The sequence below is a fragment of the Neolamprologus brichardi genome, chromosome 14 (assembly GCF_056152115.1).
Source record: "Neolamprologus brichardi isolate AB-2024 chromosome 14, ASM5615211v1, whole genome shotgun sequence".
NCBI lineage: Eukaryota > Metazoa > Chordata > Actinopteri > Cichliformes > Cichlidae > Neolamprologus > Neolamprologus brichardi.
This window is the reverse complement of record NC_142117.1, coordinates 13,841,020-13,861,562: the sequence shown is the minus strand read 5'-3', so window position 1 is coordinate 13,861,562 and position 20,543 is coordinate 13,841,020. Positions and strand designations below refer to the sequence as shown.

General features: G+C 43.1%; 1 protein-coding gene across 13 annotated transcripts in view; it reads left to right on the top strand.

The window, feature by feature from the left end:
- The window catches only part of mecom (MDS1 and EVI1 complex locus), a 122,626-nt gene that overhangs the window by 88,235 nt on the left and 13,848 nt on the right, over window positions 1-20,543 (top strand). For 4 of the 13 annotated variants that reach the window (XM_035911650.2, XM_035911643.2, XM_035911648.2 and 1 more), the window contains exons 3-8: window positions 10,467-10,601; window positions 17,575-17,677; window positions 17,809-17,922; window positions 18,218-18,329; window positions 18,450-18,597; window positions 18,731-18,887. In XM_035911650.2, coding sequence (XP_035767543.2) covers window positions 10,467-10,601; window positions 17,575-17,677; window positions 17,809-17,922; window positions 18,218-18,329; window positions 18,450-18,597; window positions 18,731-18,887 — 769 coding nt within the window. Of the gene's footprint in view, window positions 1-8,400; window positions 9,114-10,466; window positions 10,602-17,574; window positions 17,678-17,808; window positions 17,923-18,217; window positions 18,330-18,449; window positions 18,598-18,730; window positions 18,912-20,543 lie in introns of those variants that run through there. The other 9 variants (XM_035911647.2, XM_006799876.3, XM_035911645.2 and 6 more) reach the window with 4 other exon arrangements.

Genomic DNA, 20,543 nt, shown 5'->3' with positions numbered 1-20,543 from the left:
GACAAACACACCGTCTGCCTGTCCGAACAGGATTTGGCCTAGGAGCCGCACACACTTAAAGGGAATGTACACACACACACATCCAGAAGGCATAAGTATACCCTCCATCTCAAACAGACACAGAGCTTCAGCACCTGGCTTGGAGATCGGGACAATCTTCCCTTCAGTATAAACACACTTAGATGGGTAACATCACAAACGCAACTCTGCTGCAGTTACGTCGTAAACACCCACCGGCACCAGATCAAACTGCCACTCCTAAAATGTTTAAGAAGCTCGTTTATCTCCCGCTGGCCTGAAGAGACTCTTCATTTACTTAATATGTGTTAGCTCTTGAGAGAGAGAAAGAGAGGGGAGTGCTGCTGGGGTCGCGCCCCGGCTTGGATGGATGGGGGTCTTCCTGTCAAGGAGAAGGAGAGAGACAGCGCTCCTGTCAAACAAACAGAAATTTAATACGTTGCTTTCTATCAGGATGTCCACAGTGTGTACATACTCTCTTGGGCTTGATTATGAATAACCCCTTCTATCTTATAAACAAGTGGAGTGAAGACATTCATCAGGGATAGAGAGGTAAGGGTGTGATGGTGGAATGTTCCCTCCTCCTACGAGAGCCAACTGCTGTATTTCTGCAATGAAGGGGATGACAGAGAGCAAAGTACATCAGAGAGGAGACCAAAAAAATGCTGAAAAAAGAATGGATGTAGAAAGATCTAGGACAGAAGAAGCAAAGGATTATCATTAAAGAAGCAAAAGGAAAGAACAGACAAGAGGAGGAAATGTTTTTTTGTGTGCATGGAGAGGGCACTCGGGGTGGGGCTGTGTGTGTGTGTGTGTGTGTGTGTGTGTGTGTGTGCGGTTTCACTGCATGGTTTGGAGTTTGGCAGCTCACATAGGGGTTAACAGGATCGGAATGCTTCTTCAGTGGCAGCGTAATCAGCACCAACTTCCTCTAATTCAGAAACCCTAGGCCTCGCTCTCCGCCTCTTTTGTTTCAGCCGGTGCTGTGCTGACAGCGTGGAGGAAGCAGCCGTCTGACAGTCAGGGGAGATGTTGAATGTGCATAAACATGGTTTCCAGGGAAGCAGAAAGAGAGAGTTAAACTGACAAACTTCTGGGTGATTATTGTGTCTGTGTGTTGATGGCCGCTCGAGCCGTCTGTGCACCTAGATATACGTGGACTTGTCAGTATGTTTTGGCGGTGTTTTGCCCACATTGCCGGCCTCTCCCAGGGGGGAAAAGAAAAAAGAAAAAGAAAAAGCAAGACGTGAGTGAAGGAGGCCGTGTGAGGGATACTCTGCGCACTAGCTGCCAGGCCAGTCATCTCCAGCTGCCAGCCTGAGACTTTTGTCTTTGTTAAATGTTCTGTGACAATGAGATTTTCCAAAGTGCCACCAAGATAAAGAAGTGGATCGAGAAGGGTGGAGGTGGGAGGAATGGGCGGTTTGGGGGGTGGGGGCTCTGATAAGAGCTGAGATGGTCTGGTCATAGTCCAGCAGCCCTTCATCACTGCTGCAGCCCTAGATATATCTCCTCTGTGTCTCCGAAGCACTCACATACACACCTTCATCATTATGTCTCTCTCACGCCTTCACAAACTAATACACATACCCAACAAATGCACCCAATTTCAACACACACACGAATACACCTCTATTCCATCACTACAGCTCTAGATCCTCAATCGATCCTCACAGCCCCTCGGCCCCTGCCAGACACCTGCAGGTGATTGATCCCCAAATCAGTCCCTCACAACCCCAGTGCCATAAAAACCATAACAACCCATCATAAAAGCTGATTTATCTTTACCTAGTGCCGGGCCTCACAGTTAGAATATTAACCCAAAAGTGTATGACACCGGAATGATTGGTTTGGAATTGAATGAACTTGGGGAGTATCGACGAGCTTGTCTGATGGGTCATATCAAGTCTGACTACTGAAATGTGCCACGTGAGATTGCAATCTCTCAAGCCCAGGCCTTCTAGAGACTTATACACAAACAGGAGGAGTTTTGTTGGACTCTTTGCATTTATTCGTGTAAGTCTGGCTCTGTGTCTGGATGACTTTCGATAAAATCACAAATTCAAATGTATTAAAGAAGACTGATTAATTATCCGCAAGCTCCTGTTCACGTTTATCATGAAGCAATGTGTCAGTATAAACTAGAGCTCATATGATTTAAGTATATTATATATGAGCATGGTGGTTCAGGGGTTTGCACTATTAGACCCTGCAGTCAAACCCCAGTAAGTCCCTTCGGTGCAGATGTTCTCCCCTTGCTTGGCTTCTGGAGCTGTTTTTCTTTTTTCTTCTCATCCCAGGGCCCACACACAAAAACAAAAAAGATTCTTAAACTTTAAAGGTTCACTTCTTAAATAAAGGTTTAACACCGATAGGTCAACTACATCACTTTCCTCCAGCCTTGTATCGTAAAAGCGAGCGACAGAAAGGTTGCATACAATATGAACGATGCGTTGCTGAGTCTGCTCAACGTGACAATCGTTTTTTTTTTCCTCCGTTGTTTTTGTTTTTGACTTTTTCTGTGTTGTTTCCGTGTGTGTCCGTCCATGTGTGTGTTCCTGCAGAAAATTGTGCCCAAGCCACATTTTAATGAAAGCTCTGGATCAGAGCGATGCCAGAAGCATGGTGTTCTGGCAGCAGCATCAGCATGTGCCCTGTACTCCGCAGTGCAACAAGCTCCTGGGTTAAATATAATCCCAGTCTAACTCAGGGGCCTCTTTGATGCTACTGAAAGCCAGTGAAGCCTTTAATGGGAGCCACTCTGTGTTCCTGTGTTATGTGTGAGCCGCTCAGCTTTCCTTCATTTTAAGGTTGTTGCAACTGATTTGTTGTTTTCCGAGCTAATTCTGACTTTAATCATGTCCACGTACGCTGTGCTGGGTAGCAGATTCCTATGCCTGCATGTGCGTGTGGTCCAGGTATTCCTGTTGGGAGGGGGTCTAAATGTGTTTAGAAAGCCACATTACTGGGACATGTCTTCCTTACAGGGACTAAGTTAACCTGAAAACATAAGTCTTTTGCTTTTTTTAGATGAATAGAGGTTTTAAGGTTAGGTTAGAGTGAAGCAGCAGTTATATTAAAGGTTAGTGAAAATCTCCAGGAAATGTAAATCAGTGTAATATCCTCTTGAGTCACAACTATGTGGGTTTTTTTATATGTCGTGATGAACAGACTGAACACACTTCCACAGTCTGCTTACACAAGAATACTTTCCTCCTTTCTCACTTTTCAATTTTGACTACTTGCAAAGTTAAATATAAAAATAGCCATTATACACTCATGTTCCCCTCTTTTTTTTCTCTACGACACAACAAGCGCTTTTTTCCCCCCTTCAGTTTGAGAAAAAAACACTTCCAATAAAAGCGAATACGCAGAAGAAACAGCGTGCCTGTGTTTGATCTGCTGCTGGGGTTTTTTTTTTTAGATTTCTGAGAAGTATCAACCTATTTTCAGTTGTTTCCTGTTCAGAATCAAGTTAGCTGTTATCACAAGGCTGCCGGGATCATTTTCTTCGGTCGCAGCGAAAAGCTGTAACGTCCTTGTCTGATATCCACCAACATTAAAATATTAGCCTTCCAATTGGACACGGTGTGTCAAAGGCAGCTTGTCACAGTGCTACAGCTGAGTCCTGACTTTAAACGTGAGAAGAGAGCTCAATAAATGTAATGAATGTGTGACACTTGGACATCTGAAGTGCCGTGTTCAGTTCCATACCACTTTTACCTCTTGTACATAAAAAGCCTCTTTTAAAGATGATATCTATGAGCGTTTTAGAGCCAATTTGTTCTCCCTGCGGCAAAAGGCAACATGCTCTAATTACCTCCCCCCACCTTCTCCACTGAGGCTGGAGGTGGAGGTGGTGGGGAGGTGTTTAAGTTTCCAGTCTGTCCAATGCGTATGGGAGCTGTGTGCCCACTGAATTTATGTTTCACAAACCTGACCTTTGACACTTGTGCAGCTTTATCACACCCAATAGCCCAAATACAGTGTGTCCCTATATGCCGAGGCTCTGTGGAGGAAGTGTCTGTGATTACCACAATCTGTACTACTTTGTGTACATCACTGCCAGCCCTCAGCCCCGTCTCCACTTCTCTTCCGCCTGACAGACTCTCAAGTCACTTAGGCCGCCATTGCTTCCTTCAGACAACACCATCAGGTTGCCTAAACCCAGTTAGCTTTGCATCTTATCTAATCTCACATTCGCCCTCTCCTCTGAAACAGTTTAGTCCTTTACTGTCCTTTGTAGCACTTCAGCTTTTGCGGCAGAGATTGCTTCTCAGTTTGTTTGTTTTTTTCGCGTTTTGTGGTAATTCTGTTATTTTTGCATTTTGAAAATGATTTTTCTCTCATTTAATGCTTCGTCTGAGAAATCCGTGAGTAAGCCCACTCAGTCGGGCATCCTGTCACTGAGTGGGTCACTCAGGGCATGAGGCTTGGTGTTACTTCCCAGTTTTGACACTTTCAAACTTTAAAGTGTCGACTTCAAAACGATTGAAAAAATACACCTACCCACAAGGACACAAATGAAAGAGTCCTCTACTCTTAAAAAGGGGAGAAAAAAGAGTGTGCCATGGATTATGAGCTCAAAGAGAAGCAAAGACAGTGCCAAAGCGAAAAAGACCATGTGCTAATTCAGCAAACACACCGGGCTTGTTCCTCGTAGGCCGCAGAATTTGTCAAGAAATCATCCCTCGCTCTCTCTGCCGGAATGCCTGCCTGACCCCCGGCAAATGAAAATAATCCAAAGTAATTAGAAGTGAGCCGGTCTGGTCCTGAGAGCCCCCGGGCGGCCGGGTAAACATGGCGGAGGGTCCGGGAGGGGCCAGTAGAGAGAGATGGAGGTGGGGGTGTGGAGGAGGGAGGGTGCTGACCTTGTCCACATAAAGCAGTGATTTATGAAGTGCAGGGCACAGCAGCAGGGCTTCTGTCTTCTCCCGCAGAACCAAATTACTGAGGTGGAGATTAACACGCCGCTCACAACGGGCCTACTTCCAGGCCCAAGGAAAAAAATTTATTTACATTTTCTCCTTTCATTTCCTTCGCCGTGTTTTAATGCTAATTGGCACCGTGCACATCCTCTATTAATAAAGACTCTTGAAACTACGCCACTCATTCTCCTGCGCGCACCTATTGCCTGATGAATGCGCTAATTAAAAGACAAAGCCGCAGAGTGTTGTGCCGTCTGGAGGCTGACGTCTCTTTGAGCCCCGGGTGACTTTTTTTTAACCACTTGATTGAATCGCCCCACATTTAGGCAGAAATAAAAAGCGAGGGGGAAAGATGGTTGTGTGTGTGTGTGTGTGTGGGGGGGGGGGGGGGGGGGGCGTGTGTATATAAAGTCACGATGGAGACTTAATGCAGCTTTTCGCCGTGTCAATAGGAGGTCTCGTCATGAACACTGGAACTATTTCATGTGGATTTGGCCGCGATATTTTCTTTCTCTCCCCTCTCTCTCGCTCTCTCCTGAAGGATGTGCTGGAATGCACCACACAGGCCTTCCCAGTGTTTCCATGTGGCCCCTCGGCTGCAGCGGGTATAGGCTCTCCAAGTTCGCTTGCTGCTGGAGTCAGTTTGCAACCCACACGGGAATCCCCCCCTCTTCTCCAGCATGTCCCATCTGACTTTGCAGAGCACCGAAACTTAAATCACTTTTCCTTTTTTTTCTAAATAGAAGAAAATGCTTGAAAGATATTTAATGGATTTTTTAAGAAGAAGAAGGAAGTGTGTTAGCGCATGAAGCCGAATCTCAGATAATATATGAAGCTGATTGATCTTATAAACAAATAAAAAGTGTCTACATGCATGTATGAATTTGTCTTTGCGTGACCGAACTCCTAAAAACAAACAAGAAAGCCGCAAGCAAAAAAAGGGGTTTGAGCAATTTGAGACTCCTTTTCAAGAATTTCACAGCACTTTAAACATTATCCGGATGCTGTACGTTTTAATCCTCCCCAATCAAATAAGTATGAAACGCTGTGTTGCATGATATAGTCGGAACTAACATACCCTGAAGCCTGCGTGTGTTTGGTTTGTAATTTGTTGATAAACAGCTTTTCCACCTCGCCATCCCACCGTTTGTCACAATCATTATGACAAAGGCGTGGAAATAATTCTGATAAAACGGGTCTATTAAATCCGGGCACATCAGAACGGCGTTTACGGCAAACAAAATATAAATTAGAGCAACGACTCGCAAATCATTCTCGCGGTTTATTAAAGGAACAAGTGTTTTAAATTCACCCCCATCGGTCTCTTCAGCGCGGACTCGAGAGCTTTTTATGGCAGCTCGTTCAGGTGATTATATATTCAAGTCGTACACATCTTTCATGGCCCACCTAGCATCTACACGCCTTGTTGTGTAGATGTTTTGCGCACAAGATTGAAAGTCAACAAAAAAAAGTAGACTTATAGCAAAGTAGGCTCGTTGCTGGGACCTTTTTTATTATTATTTGTAATAGATTTTTTATTGTGTTATCATTTTGTCGCGTGACAGCTGGAGTCTGTTTTCCCTTTGCTAAAATATCCACACAAACTTAGGTCGCTCGTGTGTGTAGAGATAACGCAGTGCAGCTGCTCAGCGCTGTCATAAATAGACATTCAAATCACCAAATTATACGTCACAAATGTGCAGGGTTTTTATTCTGAATTTGATTGTGTCGTGAGGGATTTTATTATGAAATGACAAAAGTCCGTGCTGGGTTTAGCTCACTTGACAGCAGCAACAAATCGAATCACCTAATTAGTTTTTTTTAACTCTCAAGTCCCCACTCACACTTCTTTAGTGAAGTTCAGTTCAGCTGAGCACGCCATCTCCTGACTGGAAAAAGAATTGTAGCTTTTCCTTCACGTGCCCGTGCATGGAGATGGGGAGTGGGTTGGTAGGTGGGTCTGTGTGTGTGAGAGGGGGTTGGTGCGGGGGTCATACCACCGTTACCCCAATTTACCCCCGGTGATACCACAAACCCCGAGAGTTTATCCTCTTTTTCTCACATTTCCTCCTTTTCACAAAACCCCTCGCACTTCTCTCTCTATCAGGATCCTCGACCAGGACTCGGAGAGGCTGTGAAGCAATCACTTTCCCAGATTACTTGTATTTAATACACAATGCATCATAAAACAAATCCCTCATCCTGACAGGAAGAAAATAGAACAGCTCATTCGACTTGAGCTTTCCCAATTTATGGCTAAATTAAAAAGGGTTCCAACAATGGACAAGTCGAGGAGAGGCAGGAAATCAATGACCGGGCGGACCGGGGTCTCTCCTCGGTTCTCAAGGAGCGCGAGACGATGGGAATCGGTGGCCGGGTCCTGCCTTATTTACACATGATTTTTCCTGTCCTTCCTGCACATTTGCTCCGCGATTTCGCAAAACAATGGGTATTATCTGGGATGGAAGGTCAATGTCACAGTGTAAGGAGTTATCCATCATCATCTGCTCTCATCAGCCAAAGCCCCGCTCTCTCTGGCTTTATAAGCTGCCTAATAAACTCCGCTCACTGACAACAAGGACGTTTCTGTGTTATTCTCTACCCTTGTTCACTGTATCAGTTTCAGCTTTAAACTGAGAGATTAAAACACACACACACTCAAGAAATACAATGTCCAACATTTGGTCTCATCTTGATGGCAAAGCAGGTGCACGAAGGCGCACGCAGAGCTAAAGGTTGTGGGGTTTTTTTCTTTTCTTTTTTAACGCAGATTCAGAAATAACTAACCCAAGCTGATGTTGAAAAGTAAATGTGTTGTATGTAGAGGTGAGCTTTGGAAAGCAGGTGAGTAGGCCAGGGTCCTAAAATGTGGCGCATGGGCATCAAATGGCCCGTATAGAGATTCCCAGATCTCAGTGTGTGAGAACAATTAGGCTGTTTATTATCATTACTATTATTAGTAGTAATATTATTATTATTATTATTATTATCACTCGTCCCCCCTCGCATACAGCTTAAGTCTGAATGACAAGATAGCTCAAATAAGAAACGTGTAACACACTGCAGCCCCTTTAAATTCAGTTCTTAATGACACCGTAAAACGCCGGAATTGTTGAGAGGTTTAAGAAAAGGTGGATAATAATTCACGACTTTGATGCGTATGTTCCTTCATTAAAGTGTGCAGACTGTGTGTGTGTGTGTGTGTGTGTAGTTCATCCCTTTAGAAGCCCCCATCCCGACCTCTCCCTGACCCCGCTCACCCTCTCCAACCCCGGGCCTCTGTCACTTTAAAATTTACTGCGGAGAGGAGTCTCTGCTTTCCGGGGACATGTGTAAAGACAGTCTCCCTGCTTGGAGTCTCCTCTTCTTTTTTCTTTCTTTTTTTAAATAAGGATGGATCATCCTTTATTTTTTTTTCTTTTCTCTCTCTTTTTTTTTTGAATGAGAAACATCACACACAAGTATCCGCGAGGCGTAAAGTAGGGAGGCGATGCCTGAAATCTCCCCGCCACCCCCCACCCCGAATATCTCCGCTATCACACAGACGACACATCCCGACTGGCTGAAGAGGAGGAGGAGGAGGTGGTGGAGGGGGGGAGGAAGAGAAAAATGAAAAGTTGAATGGCTACTAGAAGACACCTGGTTGCGTCAGGACAGGAGGGGTGACAAGAGAGGAGCGGACGAGCCTTTCGAAGCGCACCGCTGCGAGAAAAAAAAAGTTAGGATCAAGTTGATGCACCGGAGGGGATTTCAGTTCCGACGTCTGCGGGACAGCGAGGGGAGAAGCGCGGAGTCGGCGCTGTCTGTGAGACAGTGTAGTGAGAAGGGATTTACTTTTACCGAGCGAGCCGTGTGTGAGAGACAGCACACAGACACACAGACAGCGAGACAAGTCGACTCGTCCCGCGGATTGGAGACCTGAAGAGACCGAAAAACAACCGCACACCGATCTTTTTTTTTTTTTTCTTTTAATGTGTCAAAAAATCTGGAGAAGTCGTCATTAGCAAAAAAAAAATATTTTTCTACTTTTATTTTTAATTCCCAGGGCGATTTTTTTTTGTATTTTTATTTTTTTACGGTGTCACTTTTTACTCAGTTAACCACCGCTGTTATTATCCCAAGAGGCTCAAAGTGTGGCACGCCAGTTAAAAAAAACGAGTCACCACGGTAAGAACACGCAGACTTTTATAAATAAAAACTGCTTCACTGAGGTTTTATTTTATTTTTATTTTTTTTACTTTCTTTTTTCTTACACGCCGAGAAGGAAAAAGCACATCTAGGAGTTTATTCGCTCATCCATCTTGCTGAACTAAGTTTAACGTTTAAATTATTAGTTAAAAAGACTGCGGTGTAGTTTACAGAATACACGACATGGTGCTCTCTTAGCGCGGACAAAGGGCTTTATGTAACCTAAATATTTATTCAGCAGCAGGTTACACAAAGACATAAAGACAGATTTGTGACCCTGAGAGAGAGATTCCGTTTTGCATCCCAACAATCGGCTTGTCTTCATAATTCTTATCACTCGCGGTTTCCTGCAGTTGATTTGTTCCCCAGTAAAGTTTACAGCCGCGCCATGAAAAATGTCAGAGCGCTCGCGATTCGTTCGAGTGGAAATGCTGCGCGAATATTTTGTAAACGATAAAAGTCCACCGATGATATGATTTGCATGATAATTCACTTCTATTGTGTTTGTTGCTCTTCTGTTGATTTCGCCAATGAGAGGAACAAAGCTGTCCCCCTGGTTCATTATTGTCACAGCCATTGTGTGTAGTTTATTATCTTTTACTGTTCTTGTTGCAGTTAAAACGAGTAACTTATGGTTCATTTATTCGTTGCAACTACATTTAAAGAAACGAATTCAAACGTCAGCTAGAGTCAGGTTAAATGCAAATAGATTTTTTTAGGGATGTATTTCATTTTGTGGCAGATTTTTACATTTCTTTTTTTTTTCTTCCTTTCTGTAACAAAATAATAAAGGAGCGATCGGTCCAAAGTGAAACTGAAAGAAAACCTTGCTAATATGAAATGAATGCATATAATAATTCATGTTTTTATTTGTTACTGAACCTACTATTTGGCTTTTTTGTCTTCCTTATGTACTGAGTTATTGACGTCACTTAGCATCTTAAGAATATTTATGAATATGATTTCCATTTTTATTACTTAAATGGTAATGACATCATTCTTCAACAGGCCTCTGAAGCTTTAAAAAGGTCTCAGATATATAATGAAATTACTTTGGTACTGAGTGTTTTTTTTTTCTCTTTCTTTTCATTTATACACAATGTTCACTGTCTTATATTCAAAACAATACAAACAATAATAATATTAAAAGTGTGTGTGTGTGTGTGTGTGTGTGTGTGTCAGAGAGAGAGAGAGAGAGAGACCTGCTCCTAACATTTGAGTTCTTTTCTCTGTGGGAGGTATGTGGTTAGTCAGTGTTTGGACACAGTAACCTGGACTGATACTGATCAAAGTCTGATCTCTTGCTCTCTCCTTGTCTTTCATTCCTTGCAGATCTTGGATGGGTCAGGCCATGTAAAATTCTGCGTGGATGCCAGCAAACCAGATATCGGGAGCTGGCTGAAGCACATCCAGTTTGCCCCTGCAGCCAAGCAGCACAACCTGACAGCGTGCCAGATAGATGATCAGGTACGAGGAGACGGGTCACTCGCAGCCCACCTGGCAAAACAACCTCAACAAAGTGCGAGATAAATAGGATGTGAAGGAAAGAGAGAGGGAGAAAACATCTGCATGACTCGATTTTGAACTCCCAAATGCTGATGTGTCTTTTAAATGTCTGGCAGGATGAATCGAGCATTTAAAATACACTCAGCCTTTTTCTAAAGCCAGAAGGCTTCCCTGTATTTTCCGACGGCTGTCCCGTCTGCGTGCTGCTGTGTTAAAAGGTGTTATTGTGATCTAAGTCAGATAGCCCTGAGAGCCGCTGGCCCACCCTGCCCTTAATTTACTCACACATACACGCATAGGTCTTATGTGACGTTGCACCATAGAGACTCCTCGCTATCTGCGTGTGTTTTCCTTCGGTAATTGTGCACTGGCTTCTGCCGTGCGAGGACCACAGGGCAGGATCAGAGGCGGCCCGCCAAGATGATAGTTCCACACACTTCCTAGTCACGCTTGCGATATAAACTCCTAGATATGCCAGGAATGTCACCATCCTTTTGCTGCTCACCTGGCTGTGCAGAGGTGCGTGCTGTATACATGGGGGCCTGTTCAGCTCAGCAAAGCCATGGCGGGGGCTCCTCCCACACACAAACACACACACACATACACACATTGTGACAGGAACACAAGAGGCTAAACTTTATTTGACGCGTGTGCGCAGCATACCATCGCATGACCCGAATAAAAAACATAATCTAGCTGGTGTGTTTGTCATCACTTCTCACTGGTGGTCCATTTAAATTTCCTGCTTAACGTCGCCCATTGAAATTTCTGCAAAATCTCCATTATAGTGCTTGGTAACATGCTCTAAATACAGCACTCGCAATTAGTGGTAATTAGATGCAGAAATTTCTCACAGTGGAAAAGATGCACCGAGTTTGCCTTTTCCCTGAAAAAAGAAAAAGAAAAGAAAAGGTGATCGACATCTTCCAAGAAAGACCTGGCCTGTTCTTCTGTCAGACATGTATGTTTTTGTTCTGTTCTCTTCCTCACAAGGAGGAGAGATAGGTGTATCACTTCTCTTAGAGGGATAGAAGGAGAAGGCTTCCAGAAGTACTTAGCCACTCTTTTTTAAAAAGACACAGAGAGACAAACAAGCGGAGGAGAGCTTTCCTGAGCCGCCCTCTGCACGAGGTGTGACTCGCTGTCAACACTGTGGTTCTGCTTGGGTGGCTGTGTAAGGCACCGACAGGTCACGGACATGGCTATGATGAGGTGATTGTTAAGTATTACACACTGTCACAACACAGCACAATGTCCTGTCTTTAAGCCTTCCGGCCAACATTGGTGTTTTTGAAAACACAGTGTAGCGTCTCACAATGCCTGTCTGTATCTGTAAAATGAATAGACTGAATAGGGTGGTCAAAGCTGCTGTCAGTTTTTGGTACTGACTGTGTGCGAGTGTGTGTGTCTGTGTGTGTGCTGGTGCTCATGAGGGCTTTTTTTGTGTCCCTGTGTGCACAGACGTTTATGTTCATTGACTTGCTGTGAGTGTGTCAAGTGTTTTATTGTGTCTCTGAAGTGTGTGCCCACACCTGTAAGTGCCTGTGTTTCCTACATGTATGCATGTACGATTGTGTGTGTTTTGTGTATGTGTGTGTGTGTGCGTGTACCCACACGCACACTCTGCAAGGACTGTGAATTGTTCACTGCGGTTCAGATGACTCCCCGCGCTCCTCATTCTGAGCTGGAAACGCTAAAACACACAGTACCTGATTCCAACAGGTTTTTACTGCCACAGAGAAGTGCTGACTCCAAACGCAGCCTGAAACCACACATTACACAGTCGCCACATAACGTGTAGCATCACCAGATTTCCACAGAAGGGCCCGACTAAGCTGCCCCGGGCTCATACATTTCTTGTTCTGTAAAGTCGTCCTTCAAAACCAAGTTTAAACAAATCGTCCCTTGCCTTGCGCTCAACAGAGATGATTTGTTGTACGGCCTGATTTTAAGGCAGTGTCATACAGCGACAGCAATTTCCAGGCGTGTTGGTCGTTATTTGGGCCTGGTTCTTTTCAAGCCTCAATTTAGCCCTGCCAGCGTGAGTAAAACTGGCCTCCGTCCTCTTATTTCTGACCCAGTTCTGGTTATCATAAAACTTTATGAGCAATCTCAGGAGAACGTGGGAGCGAGAGAGGAATGAATGAGGGAGCAGAGAGAGAGAACAACGTCTGTTTATTTCTTACTAGAGGAACTGTTCGCAAGTCCACTTCCCCTTTCTCTTCTCTTTTTCTCTCTCAATTCATTTGTTACTCATCTGCCATCCTCCATCAGGATAAACGTCTTTATTTTTACCCCTTTGCATGGAAAACTTGAGCGGACTGTGCAGGAAGTAATAGAGGACCTGCAAAGGAATACATTGAATATTTTTAAGTTTAAAGATATTTCAATTTCAGCTGTTGAAATTTAAAAAGCTAAAGTTATTCTTTAATAATAATATTAGCTGGACTTTGGTCATTCTAAAAGAAATGAACAAGGACAGCCTTTATTTGGGTGACCTTTCTGTTTTACTACTTTATATATTTGACACGTCAGAGTGGAAAGCAACAGGAAAGAGCGGAGAGGGAAGGCGATGGCAGGTGTCACAGTCTGTGAGTCACACTGAAATTCGTAATTAATCCAGCATGCTTCAGCTCACAGGTTTGAATTTATTTAGAAATAAGAAGAGCTGTATTAAGAGAGCCAAGTATCATACATGCAGGTTCTCATTTTATTTCTAAATGAATGTGAAACTCTTTAAAGTTGGCCGGTTACATAGTTTTATGTTACACGTTTGAAAATTCCTACCCCAGTGCGCAAGACATCCTCGCTCGCACGCTAACGCACACGCAGAGAGGATGCAGCCTTAGCGCCGCTTCCACAGATCCATCCACGACCAGCACGTTTTGTTGTTAATATAATCAGGGCAATTAGCGCTTACAAACCCTCCGCTGTGCTCCTGACTCTACTGAGTCAATTGAAGGGAAAATTGATTAAAAGTGTAATTAACATCATCCAACGAGACCCGAAGAGCCTTTTATAAGACAGTGCAGAGGGATATGAGCGTTAATCTCATTCGCTCTATTGATTCTCACTCAGTATTGAGTGGGATGGAGTGGCTTTGGGGCATATTAGCAAAACACTGACGGCCATTCACTATGTAAATACACTGGAGGTGATTCCAGCTCAGTGAGATAAAGGTATTGGGCCACATTCAGCTAAAAAGAAGAGATCAGACCGCGCAATTCCACACGATTTAATGTGACATATGACAACTTTAGAAGATTTACAGCCTTTTTTTTAATTCACAGATGTAACTTTTTTTTTTACCTGACATTGATGCTATGCCACTAAAGAGGCACCAAAACAATTTTTGCTTTTGCTTTGCTTCCTTTGCATGTAAGGAAGCCAGCATGTTCATCCAAATTGCTGGAAGCAGCTGCACATTGTGTGCTCATACTCTTTATTGCTATCTAAGTCACAAAAGGGTTTCATTTAGAAGCCAAGCGATGGTAACTGCCAAACGTACTGTACATGTAGCATGACCCCGCTGGAGAGGCCACAACACATGTGGACATGTTGCTGTTATGCAACTGCTGACTAAGCACAATGTTGTGGTCAATCTTCTATATTGTAATTATGCTTTGCCCTTTTTTTCCCCTTCTTTGCTTAAAAATAAACAGCGTTGGGGAAATGTATGAACCGAATGCTCGTATCCGATGTTGCTTCTTTAATTTAGTGTGGCCCCGTGTTAAAGTAGACTGAGACTTTAAGGGATTTTTTTGTTTTTGTACTAAAACAAACAGCCAGACTGAGAGTTTACTGGGACGGGACAGTGTAGGTTAACATACCTGTTGAATGCGGCCTGTGTGCGAGAGGGCGAGAGGAATCGGCCAACAGGGTGTGGACACAGAAAATGTGACTGTGTTTACTCTGCTAATGACTAATGGTGTCAAGGTAATAACTTATCCAATTATAGCCTCTGATCCTCGTGTGGTTTTAACCTTTGACAGGGAGAGTGTATGACAGAGAGAGGAAGATAAGCAGTGACCTAATAAACTAACGCATACAGACAAAAAAGGCAACATATCCTTTAAAAAAAACATACTGAGCTCTTTGTATTGATATAAAATAAAAGAAAATGTTTACGAGAAGTTCGGGGTGTTTTTGGATAAAACATGAACTAGAATCTCAGCACTTTTTATGGTTTTTGGTGTGAACTCAAACACCCTGACTATCTTATCTCCAGAATTATCTTAAGCCACTGTTTGACTGCTGGAAAAAGAAATGTTTGCGTGTGTGTGTGTGTGTGTGTGTGTGTTCGTGTGTGTGGCCATGACATGCTAAGGATGACCCCAAGAGTCAAAGACGGTGTGTCCTGTTTGGGACACACAGTGACTCGCTGCCTCTTTGTTTATGTGTGTGTGTTTTCACTGTTTATCTGTGGCGACCCTCAGGGAAGGGGTGGAGCCGCTGGGGAGAAATCCCCCTCCTGTTCGTAATCACCCTCTTGAGTGTGCTTACACTGCTCCAAGAATACACGTTCTTGTGTAAAGAGTACAGAGTGGGTCTAATCGAGAGAGGTCAGAGGTCAGATTCAGAGCCAGGAGTGCTTCTTGCTGACAGAGACTTCGGTATGGCTGTTGTCTGCTGTCTGCTGCCGTTCTTTGTGGACCTTTTTTTTTTGTATTTTTTTATGAACAAATGTGAACAAATTTAACAGTGTCCATTAATTTTTATGTTCTAAGGCTATCATCCAGGGATGTCAAACTAATTTAACATCGTTACCCTTAAGGTAGCCAGACCAGCGAAACACCCCTCTCTGTCAGTGTAAATACATTTAGCTGAATGCATAATCCCTGACATGTCTCAATATAAGAAAAAGAAGTGGGATTTAAAAGAACATCTCAGTTTTCAACATGATAAAGGTATAAAAAAAATTCTATAGCAGATATAGTCGATACTGGGAAAACCAGGAACAATTATTTATCTATAACCTATTTATTTGCTGTAGTATGAATGGCAACCGGGGAGGTCTTTATCAATAGAATCAGAGCTGTAAATCATTTGAAAATACAATTAAAAGTTCAAATTCTGTGCACTCCTTCACATTTTCCAAAGCTTCCCAATTGGAGTGATTCTGGCCCTTTGGCCTTACGTTTGGCACTTTAAACGGCGCTCTGGTGACTTTCCAAAGAGCCTTCCTGCTCAGTCTCAGTATCAGTCTCTCAGAGCGGAACCCCTACAGTCCCTCATGTCTGTTTGCGCCGATGTCCGATTGTTTCTGAATCACAATATTTTTGTGCCCTTTGAGGCCCTTTGAGAGCCCCTTTGTCTGTGCGCCCATGTGCGATCTACAAAAAGACGATCCAGATTCATGCAAACGCATCTCTGGTACAGAGGGCAGAGTAGGGTATGACAGAGATTATAGTTTTGGGACCCTCACAGTTCACTTCTCTTTATTCATACTAGATCTGCTTCCTTCAACATAGCAGGAAAAACATTCCCCAACTTTTAACTTTAACTACTGGCCTTCCTTGTTAAATGAAGGCAAATCAAAAAAAAAATCTCAAATACTAAAAAATAAATAAATAAATCATAAAAATGGATTCCATTTGGTGGTTATTATGTAATATGTCTCCCCTGGTCTGGATAACTGTATTGACTCCGGTTCAGCCCTGTAATGGGAGTCAGACTTCCAGGCCCTGTTGCCCTCCCACTGATTTTCTTGGCAGGTCATATTCATTTAATGCCTGAATTTAAGTCATACTTTAATGCTACCACAAAACTACATGAGTTACGATGCATCAATCACTCCTAGGTTATTGACACGCAAGAGCTCTGCCTTGGTCCGGCCGACTTACTTAAGCTCCCTGTACTCCAGTGACTCAGTAGTGTCACATTTAGTATTATATCATTTGCCAGAAGTAAGAACAATGACACAAATAATTATAGTCCGAAGCATACCTCATGATCTTTATTGTGACCAAGATATTTATCTTAACTCTCTCAGGAGCCACGGCGGCTCTTGTGTTCCCCCAGTCAGGAATTCCCTTCATAAGCGGCGTATCTGTGACCTGCGCCTTCCCAGAAGCAACTCTCTCCACCCCCCTGTCGCATTTCTAATAAATTCCTCTATCATCATTGTCATGTTGACACAGCAAAGGAAGGTAATATGTTAAACGTCCAAAGCGTGCCAAATATAACTCCATGTGTGATTGTTTCACAAAGAAAGCCTATTGTGTGTCCAGGGGAAGCACCACAGTCCCAGGGACTCTCATCTGATTCTTAAATATGACTTGCCCCACTCAAAATGCACGGTCCCATATTTAGCCGTAGCAAAACTGTTTATGTACAAATGCCGTACACGTAAGTCAGTATAGGTGCATTAAATAACACAAACTGATCGCACAGCTGGAAGTTTCTCCTATTGGGAAAATGGTCAATCAACACAATGCTGATTTTATAATAGTTCGTTATGCTGGCTGTTTGTTTAATTAGCTTTCTCTCCACATAGTCGTTGCCCCTTCCTGCCCACTACAAGCATTACTGTGTAGAGTATTTACAGACGAGTATATTTATTCAGCAGTTGTTTGTGTTTTTTTTTTGTATTCATGAAGATGGATGCCTTACAGGATGAGTAATTACAACTTAATGACTGTGTGTATTTTCATGTATACGTCTCTTCTGCGTGTACGGTGGTGCTATGACAATCATGTGTGTATGCTCATGCCTGTACAGTACAGCTACCTCACGTGACCTCCGCAACGCTTGCCTTGTGCTGTTATCGACAACCTAGAAGAGACAAGTTAACACAAAGTGACTGACGCAACATTTTTACTATAAAACAAAGGACTGAAGCAAATTCTTTGATACGTATCTGCGGGGCTCTTTTGATTCAAGGGTTGATTTGAAAACTTCTGCTTAAGTCATAAAAATATTTTGTGTCTTACAGATATTCTACAAAGTCACCAGAGAGATTTTTCCTGGCCAGGAGCTGCTACTTTTCATGAAGGCTGAAGAGTATTCATGTGATACGATGGCTCCTGATATTCATGGTCGGCACCTCGCGCATGCACGGACACAAATGTTTTTGTTTTTTTCTCTCTCTGCTGTAAACATATCTCACAAATGTTTTTTTTTTCTATGTTAATTCCCCCCTCCCGCCCCGACACCTTGCACTACGCAGAGGAGAGGCAGTACCGCTGTGAGGATTGTGACCAGCACTTTGAGTCCCGCAACCAGCTTCTGGACCACCAGAAGAAGCCGTGTGGGATGCCTCCCTCCTCCTTCCTGAACCCAGGTTTGAATTTTCATTATTATTACTTTTTTTTCTACCACCATAAAAATAGAGTTGTACAGAGTGTCGAGAAACATGTGTTGCTGAACTGGGACCAAGACACTAATGATCTAAGTGCTTTGTCTCTCATCGGAGCAACTGAAAATGAGATCATAGAGTAGTGCTCTGTGGAAAAGGTGAATCTGATGTACGCTTTAGTCATGAGGATGACTTTAAAACCTTCCACTTTCGAGTGAATGAAGCTTTTTTTAATTGTCTTGCTGCTTGAGCTGCTTGTATAACTTCTTATGTAATCTAGGAGGCGACAATGACCTGAAAGCCCAAGAACCTCAAGACTTGCGACCCCTCCACATGTCCCAAGGACTACAAGAATGTAAAGAGTGTGACCAGGTCTTCCCTGATGTTCAGAGGTAACTGGATGGACACATTTCATCCCATAATTTATTCGAGCAAGTGCTGACAAACAGACATGTGATCCAAGACAAATCCTTCCATTCTCATTGTCTTTTTTTCTTTTTTCTTTTCTGCAGCCTGGAGGCCCACAGCTTGTCCCACAGTGAGGAGAGAGAATATAAGTGTGACCAGTGTCCCAAGGCTTTCAACTGGAAATCGAACCTGATCCGACATCAGATGTCGCACGACAGTGGCAAGCACTACGAATGTGAAAACTGCTCAAAGGTAAAGTGATGACTGTTGAAGGGAATATTTCATGATTTGGGATGCAGATATTTGTGCACATGTGTCCCCTCTGCACATTTTTTTAGAAGCAGATAGTAACCCTCCCATGTGTCTGTGTGGTTCCTCCCCCCAGCAGGTGTTCACAGACCCCAGTAACCTCCAAAGGCACATTCGCTCGCAGCACGTCGGGGCGCGTGCTCATGCCTGTTCTGAGTGTGGCAAGACGTTTGCAACGTCTTCAGGCCTCAAACAGCATAAGCACATCCACAGCAGTGTCAAGCCCTTCATGTGTAAGTCACTAAGACCCTACCTATGTAAGTCTACTCAGTACATTATAAGAATAACAGTAATGACATGCTTTGGCTTGCCTTCTAATGTGTTTTTTGGATTAAAAAAAATCACTTCATCCTTCTGCAGGTCTTTTTCTCTAGAACTAATCTCGTAATGTTCTGCAGGGTTTACACGTGATAATATACTGCAGCGAAGCAAAGACGTTTCTTTAGAAAGGCCCATGCAGTCTGTTTTCTGCACCAAGCCTCACACACTGCTGACATAATAATAACAGCATTTTAACGAGCATGTAATTCAGTTTGAATCGTTGAATCTTTGTCTAACCTTGATTTTGCTTGTAACTGTGATTTAATCTAATGTTTTGTTGACATACACCTTGCAGGCTTTTTTGTCTTATGTCTTGGTTTCTTTATTTCTTGAGCACATACTTTCTTTTTTCTTATTTTTTGGGGTCCTCACTAACTCCTGCAGGATCCAAAAACCTTTGACCTTTCACACTTTCACCACCTCACACAAGAGATCTGATCTCCATATCCCCTGAAGCATTATGACCTCCACCCTCTGGCCTTTTCCTCTTTCCCCTGTTTTATTTTTTATTGTTTTTTTTTTTTAAGTGGGCTCATACAAATCTGTGCACATTAAATACATACTATCTTTCTCCTTCTTTGTCATGAAAACACACAGACAAACACATATAAATAAATATCCATATACTTAGGCAGGAGTGACGGCATCTCCAGTGAAGACTTCAGATTTCCCTATCTGGTCTTTTGCCTCAAGAACACGCACCATTCCTCACAAATAGCAACCACATGTACAGCCCCTCTTCCCTGAGCTTCCTCTGAATTGGAGTCCATTTGCTATAATCAGCAGAAAGTATGCAGGTTTAAAAACAACTAATAGCTGTCTAAAAAAAGAGAGAGAGAGACAAAGCAGCCTCCAACATGATGGCTGCCTGGGAGAAATCATATGCGAAGTGCCTTTTTGTGTGAGTGCTCTTGTAGGGTCTGTATGCATGTGCTTGTGTGTGCATACTAGTATTTGTGATTTAGTGCACGCAATGTGTCAAGGATGCGTGCATACAAGCTTTTGTATGAACGGGAAGCACCCAGAGGTGCTGGGTTGTTAATTCCCACACTCAAGTGAACATTATTTATCTGCTGCGCTTTTCACAGGAGCATGTTTATAATATTTTTTTTCAGTTTATTAAGAGCTGAAGAATACACACATGTGGTGAATCCTGCCCCACAGTGTGAGTGTGATGCGTATGTTCTCAGGCTGTAAATGTCACAAGAACTAAACTGAGTCAAAGGGCTTTTTTCTTCCAGTCTGCTCAGGCTATGTGGGCGTACTTGTATTTAAAAAAAATATAGACACAAGGAGAGATCATTAATAGCTCTTGTTCCTTCTTTTTTTGGCTTAAATTCTCACATTGTAGAAGTTTAATTGGACTAATTTCAAGCAAATTTAAAAGACAAATTCTTTAGTGTTTTTTTAAACAGTTTAAAATGGCCTAACACACCCATGGTGATGATTAGGTAACGCTTAGAGAAATTGAGAAACTGCTGTTTCATGTCACGGCGCTAGACGTCAGCTTCATTGGTTAAATTGATTGAAAGGTCTGAGCTCAGGGAATTTTTTTCTTCTCCTTCTCC